The 8799-nt window shown below is 46.6% G+C and overlaps 1 protein-coding gene across 1 annotated transcript in view; it reads right to left on the reverse strand.

The window, feature by feature from the left end:
* LOC111971969 (tensin-1-like) overlaps window positions 1-8799 on the reverse strand; it is a 108908-nt gene that overhangs the window by 64109 nt on the left and 36000 nt on the right. The window contains 7 exon segments of the mRNA XM_070446442.1: window positions 964-992; window positions 994-1022; window positions 1125-1234; window positions 1784-1867; window positions 7454-7518; window positions 7762-7935; window positions 8371-8508. Of these exon segments, the coding sequence (XP_070302543.1) occupies window positions 964-992; window positions 994-1022; window positions 1125-1234; window positions 1784-1867; window positions 7454-7518; window positions 7762-7935; window positions 8371-8508 (629 nt within the window).

An 8799-nucleotide genomic window follows, 5' to 3' on the forward strand; every position in this document is an offset into this window, starting at 1 on the left:
AACTAGAGACTGGGGTGGGAACTAGAACGGGGGTGGGAACTAGCAGACTGGCGATGGAGGAAAACTAGAGACTGGGAGGGGGTGCGGGAAACTAACGGACTGGGGCTGGGGGAAGAGACTGGGTGAAGGAGACTGGGGTGGGGACAGAACGTGAACTAGACTGGGGCTACTGAGACTGGGATGGGAAAAGACTGGGGGTCCTGGGAACTAGAGACTGCGGCGTGGGGAACTAGAGACTGTGGAGCTGGGGAACTAAGGAACTGGCGTGGGGGAACTAGAGACTGTGCTGGGGAAACTAGAGACTGGGAGCTGCCGAGCTCTGGGGGAGAATAGAGACTGGATGGGCGTGGGGGAACTACAGACTGGGTGGTGGCGGAACTAGAGACTGGGGGCTGGGGAACTGATAAGGCTGGGGACTCGGGAACTGTGGGGTGGGAACTAGAGACTGGGGTGGGGAAATCTAGCAGACTGGCTAGGGAACTAGGACTGCGGGGTGTAACTAGCGATGGCCGGAACTATGGCTGGGAACTACAAGACTGGTGCTTGGGGAACTAGAGATCGCTGATAGAGCTTGGCGACTGGAGGCGGAACTAGAGACGGGGGAACTAGGCTGGGGTGAGGAACAGACTGGGCTGAACTACGAGGGGACGTCGGAGCGGCTGGGGGAACTAGAGACTCGGGGGGAACTAGACTGGGGTGGGATACGAGACTGGGCTGCGGGACTAGAGAACTGGCGAGTGGCGGAAACTAGAGGACTGCGGGTGACCGTGGGAACTAGAGACTGGGTGCTGGGGATATAGAGAACCGGGGTGCGGGGACAGAGACTGGAGGAGACGGATGGGGCTTTGGGGAACTAGAGACTGTGGCTGGGGAGGCTAGCTAAACATAATAACGTGTGCCAAGCGCACAATGGATTTACTGGTAAACTGGTGTGTGTGTGTGATTTGTTGTTGTTGTACTTACTAGATCCCAGTGTAGACTGGCTGCATGCACCTGATAGATCTTGAGAGAAGGGCGACAACCTGAAAAGCCATCGCAGAACACTGAGTAAAGAGTGTTGGTGTGCGCGCGTGTGTGTGTGTGTGTGGCTGTGTGTGTGTGTGTGTGCCTGTGTCAACTCTCACCTCCTTTGGACTCAAAGTGGATGCCGTGCATGATGACATGGTGAAGGAACAGGGTTTGTTGTTGATCTTGATATGGCCCAGAAAGAAGACCGCTAAAGTACGTTACATACCTGAGGGAGAACAGCGAGAGACAGACAGAGAGAGAGAGAGAGAGAGAGAGAAGAGAGAGAGAAGAGAGAGAGAGAGAGAGAGAGAGAGGAGAGAGAAGAGAGGAGCGAATGAGGAGAGCAACGAGAAGAGAGAGAGAGAGAGAGGGCAAGGAAGAACAGGATCGAGAGAAAAAAATTCACCAGAGGGATTAGCATGCCATCATTGTAAACTGGACATGCTGCCTCTACTTATAATCGTTGCAAAGACAACAACAGAAGCTTACATCATGCATAGTCCCTTATGACTTTCAGTCTACGGATGAATCAGACATTGCCTTAACTCTATAAATTAGGACGCAAAAGGACAAGGAGGCCTCTGTTTCCGCTACAGAAAATGTCAACAAATTGAAAGAAAGACAAAGAGAGTGGTATGGAGAGTAAGGTGAACTCTATTGGTCGAGTATCTCACTTCACTCTGGGACCAAAGTCATAAAGAGACATGAAACAGGGAATGATAGTGGGGTCAAAGAGGAAGTAGAGAGAACAGACAGGAAGTGAAGGGAAACTGACCTCTTCTGAGACGGCTGACCCACAGGAAGCACTTTGTCTTCATAGAACCTCTTCATGGCAAACCTGTCCAGGGCCTGGTCGGCACTAAACACAAAGAGACAAACATCTCGTCAGAACTCGTACCCACACACATTTTACAGTAGTGTTTTGCAGACGTGACTGTATAGTATTCACTGTAGTGTTTTTGCAGTTATGACTGTAGTATAATATAGTATTTACTGTAGTGTTTTTGCGGACATGACTGAAGTAAACTATAGTATTCACTGTAGTGTTTCGTGGACATGACTGTAGTATATTGTAGCAACACTTGCCGACTAGGGCTAGCTAACATGGCACAACTACCAGACTTTGCCTACTGTTAAATGAGGGGAACATCTCAATCAGAACATAAGAAACACAGGTTTGAAAATAAGTACAGCATCATTTGTCACCGTTTTTGGAGATCTTGATCAGCTGAATCTCTGAAATACAACAGTGCTTTCACAGAAAGCTATCTAGTGGAAGTAACATATCTAAGAAGTAAGTTGGTGTACTCTTGTTAATGTGTGATTTATCTGTGTTGGTCCCATGTTTCATGAGCCAAAATAAAATAACCCAGAAATGTTCTCTAAAATTTTGTGTACACATTTGTTTACATCCCTGTTAGTGAGCATTTCTCCTTCGCCAAGATAATGAATCCACCTGACATGAGATGATATATGTGGTATATCAAGAAGCTGATGAAACAGCGTGTTCATTACACAGGTGCACCTTGTGCTGGGCACAATAATCTAAAATGCGTAGTTTTGTCACACAACACAATACCACAGATGTCTCAAGTTTTGAAGGAGCATGCAATTGGCATGCTGACTACAGGAATGTCCACCAGAMCTGTTTCCAGAAAATGTAATGTTAATTTCTCTACCATAATCAGCCTCCAACATCATTTTAAAGAATTTGTTAAGTACATTCAACCGGCTTCAAAACTGCAGACCAAGTGTAACCACGCCAGCCCAGGATTTCCACACCCGACTTCTTCACCTGTGGGATCATCTGAGACCAGCCACCCGGACAGCTGATGAAATTGTGGGTTTGCACAACCTAAGAATTTCTGCACAAACTGTCAGAAACCGTCTCAGGGAAGCTCATCTGTGTGCTCATCATCCTCACCAGGGTCTTGACCTGACTGCAGTTTGGCGCCGTAACCGACTTCAATGGACAAATGATCACCTTTGATGGCCACTGGCARGKTGGAGAAGATTAAACAGATTKATCCTGGTTTCAACTGTACCAGGTAGATGYCGGGCGTCATGTGYGCGAGCGCTTTGCTGATGTCAACYTTGTGAACAGAGTSCCCCACGGTGGCGGTGGGMTGATGGTATGGGCAGACGTTAACTACGGACAACGAACACAATTGTATTTTATCTACGTCAATTTGAAGACATAGTCATACCGTGATGAGATCCTGAGACCCATAGATGCCATTCATCTGCCGCCATCACCTCGCGTTATAAGAGCACCTCCTAGGCTAGGAAACACCGTCACCACCGATAAATCTTCGATAATCAAGAATTTCAATAAGCATTTTTCTACGGCTGGCCATACTTTCCACCTGGCTACCGCTACACAGGTCAACAGCTCTGCACCCCCCACAGCAATTTACCCAAGCCTCCCCCATTTCTCCTTCACCCAAATCCAGATAGCTGGACCCCTACAAATCAGCCGGGCTAGACAATCTGGACTCTCTCTTTCTAAAATTATCCGCCGCAATTGTTGCAACCCCTATTTACTAGCCTGTTCAATCTCTCTTTCGTATCGTCTGAGATCCCCAYAGATTGGAAAGCTGCCGCGGTKATCCCCCTCTTCAAATGGGAGACACTCTGGACCCAAACTGTTACAGACCTATTTCCATCCTGCCCTGACTTTCTAAGGTCTTTGAAAGCCAAGTTAACATCAGATCACCGACCATTTCGAATCCCACCGTACCTTCTCCGCTATGCAATCTGGCTTCCGAGTTGGTCATGGGTGCACCTCAGCCACCTCAGCCACACTCAAGGTCCTAAACGATATCATAACCGCCATCGACAAAAGACAGTACTGTGCAGCTGTAATCATCGACCTGGCCAAGGCTTTCGACTCTGTCAATCACCGCATTCTTATCGACAGACTCAATAGCCTTGGTTTCTCAAATGACTGCCTCGCCTGGTTCACCAACTACTTCTCAGAAAGAGTTCAGTGTGTCAAACTGGATGGCCTGTTGTCCGGACCTCTGGCAGTCTCTATGGGGGTGCCACAGGGTTAAATTCTCGGGCCGACTCTTTTCTCTGATCCACCTCTACGCAGACGACACCATTCTGTATACTTGTGGCCCTTCTTTGGACACTGTGATAAAAAACCTCCAGACGAGCTTCAATGCCATACAACTCTCCTTCCGTGGCCTTCAACTGCTCTTAAATGCAAGTAAAACTAAATGCATGCTCTTCAACTGATCGCTGCCCACACCTGCCCGCCCGCCCAGCATCACTACTCTGGACTAAATCACTAAATCTAGAATCGGCTTCCTATTTCGCAACAAAGCATCCTTCACTCATGCTGCCAAACATACCCTCGTAAAACTGATTATCCTACCGATCCTCGACTTTGGCTATGTCATTTACAAAATAGCCTCCAACACTCTACTCAGCAAATTGGATGCAGTCTATCACAGTGCCATCCATTTTGTCACCAAAGCCCCATATACTACCCACCACTGAGACCTGTATGTTCTCGTTGGCTGGCCCTCGCTTCATATTCGTCGCCAAACCCACTGGCTCCAGGTCATCTACAAGTATTTTCTTGGTAAAGCCCCGCCTTATCTCAGCTCACTGGTCACCATAGCAGCACCCACCCGTAGCACTCGCTCCAGCAGGTATGTTTCACTGGTCACCCCCAAAGCCAACTCCTTTATTGGCCACCTTTCCTTCCAGTTCTCTGCTGCCAATGACAGGAACGAATTGCAAAAATCACTGAAGCTGGAGACTCATATCTCCCTCACTAACTTTAAGCATCAGCTGTCAGAGCAGCTTACCTATCATAGCCCATCTGCAAATAGGCCACCCAACCACCTCATCCCCATTGTTATTTTTTCTTGTTGCTTCTTTGCACCCCAYTATCTCTACTTGCACATTCATCTTCTGCACATCTATCACTCCAGTGTTTAATTGCTAAATTGTAATTATTTTGCCACTATGGCTAATTTAGTGCCTTACCTCCCTAATCTTACTTAATTTGCACACACTGTATATAGACTTTTTCTATTGTGTTATTGATTGTACGCTTGTTTATTCCATGTGTAACTCTGTGTTGACTGTGTCACACTGCTTTGCTTTATCTTGGCCAAGTCGCAGTTGTAAATGAGAACTTGTTCTCAACTGGCCTACCTGGTTAAATAAAGGTTAAAAAAAAACAGATATTAATAATAATGTCTCAGCCTGAAAATGCACGGCCCCATGTCGCAAGGATCTGTACACAATTCCTGGAAGCTGAAAATGTCCCAGTTCTTCCAGTTAGCGCTCAGTCATATCTATAGACCTCTTCAAAGGACTCTGTTTTAACTGTTAAAAAAAGTGACGCTAGTGTCAAGAGACTGTGACCCCCAATACTTCCAATGGCCCCATACATCCAATGGCCCCAATACATCCAATGGCCCAATACATCCAATGGCCCCATACATCCAATGGCCCCAAAACATCCAATGGCCCAATACATCCAATGGCCCCAATACATACAATTGCCTCAATACATCCAATGCCCCCAATACATCCAATGGCCCAATACATCCAATGGCCTCAATACTTTCAACAAATAGGCTTAGCAATACAAATATATCAAAATAGCTGCAATAACATCCCAAAGGCACCAGCTACAATTACCAATGAGACCACTAATCCCAAGTTGCCTCAATACATGCAATGGCCCCCAATACCACCAATGGCCCAATACATTCCCATAGCCCAATACATCAATGCGAAATACATCAATTACCCAATACATCCAATACCCAATACATCCACAAGGCCCCAAATACATCCACAGGCCCCAATATATCAATGGCCCCAATATATTTCCAATGGCCCCTATACATCTTTAAGGAATAACCTAGGATAGATAAAGTACCTCCTAACCCCCCCCTCCCATTAAAAGAGTTTAAATGCAACTATCGTAAAGTGGCTTGTTCCACTGGATATCATAAAAAGGTGATGCACCAATTTGTAAGTCGCTCTAGGATAAGAAGCGTCCTGCTAAATTAGCTTAAATGTAAATGTAAATTGTTACATCAATTGGCCCCTATACATCCAATGGCCCCTATAAACACCTAAATGGCCCAGGGAATAGCAGAATAGAGGGAAAAACACAGGAGGAAGCTGGCGTCCTCTTACGCGGACGTTGTCAAAATTTTCAGTGAACTCACAGTGTTGGTCTTAACTTTTATCTGGCATTGCGATTGGAACTTATATGAGGGCCTGCTTTGTTAAAAAAACAAATAAGCCTGAACACTGGAAACACTGTGTACTCGTAACACAGTTCACCGTGAATTGGGTAAGGGAGGGGCAATGCCGGTGATCAGTGGATAAGCATGAATACGTAAAGTGAATCTATCATCATCTGCTTATTTGTATTTGACTGTCTACCTCTTCCTCTATGGTTTCTTAAAGCCTTACGTGAACTCATTCTCGTCTTAGTTCTCCTACCCTCTCACCTCTCTCTCCACCATCTTCTCACTCACGCCCACAAATTTCTGATACTCTCTCATCTCTCTCAGATCCCCTACTCTTCTAAGATCTTCTCTCTTAGCTCTCATTCTCACTCCCCTCCTTTCTCCTCTCTCACTCTGACTCCCCTCTCTCCTCTCTAACACTACCCTTTCCTCATACTCTCGGTCTACACTCCCCTCTATTCTCCTCTCTCTCTGGCTCACTCCTCTCAGTCTCCGTCGTTTACTCACCCCACCCTTCCTCCTCAATCATCTCTCTCTCTCACATCACAACTCCAATTTCTGATCTCCTCACTCCCACTCTGCTCTCCCTCACAACCTCCTTTTCCTCTTCTCTAACTGACTCCCTCTACATCGGAAACCCTCTGGCTCACTCGCCTCTTTACTCAGGTCTGCTGATAGCATCCCTCTGGCTCACTCCCCCTCGTTCTCCTCTACTCATCACTCACCCTCTAATTCTCACTCTACTGCTCACATCCTCACCATTACCCCATACTCTACTCATTCTCTCATCTCTCTCATCTATCTCTCCTACTACTCAATCTCATATCAACACACTATTCAATCTACATCTTCCTCTCGATCAGATACCATACTTTTAAAATCTTCCCTCATCTCTCAAACTAACCCCTATCTCATAGCTCCCTCCCACTCCACATACAACTCTTCAACACATCCCCTCGTTTAGGTTCTCCCTCTCCTCTCCTCTATCTCGCTCCTATCCTCTCATTCCCTCCCCTAGTACCAGGAAATTATTCTTCTCGTCACAAAGTTCTCCTCCCACTTGGTCCATCCTCTCCTCTCTCTCTCTCTCTCCTCTTTTCTCCTCTCTCACTCCCCTCTCTATTTCACTCCCCATCTTTTCCTCTTTTCCCTCTCCTCGTTCTCTCTCTCTCTGTCTGTGTTGTGCTGTTAAGTGTGAGGATGTATGTGTTCACCTGGCTGATATGTTGCTGTAATGCATGTATGCTGCCACCACCACTCCTGTTCGCCCTCGGTTCCCCTACAGAGACAACATCAAACAAGGATTACCAATCAGGAAGTATTGCTTTCACATATTGGTCATTCAGAAGATATCTATTGGGAAAGGAAAAAGACGGCCTGAGAACACCGTCTACTGTCTCTGAGCAGCATAAAKCGTACAAAGGGTCTGATACTGTATGTACAGTATATGACAGCGGTATTGTTTCTCAACATGCTTGAGAGGGCTTTAGTTAGCACAGTACAGTATCACACAGTATCTCACCTTGTTGTGTATCACTACTACATTGTGACTGTCTGCACTCAGCCAAGTGTCCATGGCCTTACAGATAGTGCAGATCTTATCCAGGGCAGGAGCGTGGTGGTCCGGCCAGCCAAAGTCCAACACCTTTGGGTTGAGCTGGTTGATGTCAGAGRGTTTCTCGCTGAGGTTGAAGAGCTGAAAGAGCAACGTGTTTCATCTCATAGAGTTCCTTTTTATTTCCTTTCTTTCTACAGAGAGAAAAATGACAGAGGGCAAGCTGATCGTAGATCAGTGTCTACAGGGGTATTGGAGATGGTAAGCTGATCCTAGATCAGTGTCTACAGGGGTATTGGAGATGGTAAGCTGATCCTAGATCAGTGTCTACAGGGGCATTGGCGAGGGTAAGCTGATCCTAGGTCAGTGTCTACAGGGGCATTGGCGAGGGTAAGCTGATCCTAGATCAGTGTCTACATGGGCATTGGCGAGGATAAGCTGATCCTAGGTCAGTGTCTACAGGAGCAACTTCAGGATGACACAGATCTACAGTCAGCTTTGTGTTTTCCCCCCCTTAAAAGGAAAGCCTATGAATTGGTAGTGTGAGCTGATCCTAGATCAGTGGGTGGCCCTCACCAGGTAGTTGTCGTGGTGTTTGGAGCGCAGCATGGAAGCCACCTCGTGGAGGTTTGCAGAGTAGCTGTTCTCATCCACAGAGCTGGAGAAGGAGACTGAGATGATCCTCTCAGTGATGTAGACCAGGTCCAACTTCTCCTTTATATTTTATGACTATTCAACTCTTCTCTTTAGTATATGCCGGTTCATCCAGTCTGCTTATCTTAGTATATGCCTCGATCCTGTCTCCTTCTCTTAGTATATGCCTCATCCAGTCTGTTCTCTTAGTATATGCCTCATCCAGTCTTTGTTCTTCTAGTATATGTCTCATCCAGTCTCCTTCTCTTAGTAATAGCCTCATCCAGTCTCCTTCTCTTAGTGTTGCCTCATCCAGTCTCCTTATCTTAGTATAATGCTGCCTCATCCAGTCTCCTTCTCTTAGTATATGCC

Source organism: Salvelinus sp. IW2-2015, linkage group LG2, assembly GCF_002910315.2.
Source record: "Salvelinus sp. IW2-2015 linkage group LG2, ASM291031v2, whole genome shotgun sequence".
Classification (NCBI taxonomy): domain Eukaryota; kingdom Metazoa; phylum Chordata; class Actinopteri; order Salmoniformes; family Salmonidae; genus Salvelinus; species Salvelinus sp. IW2-2015.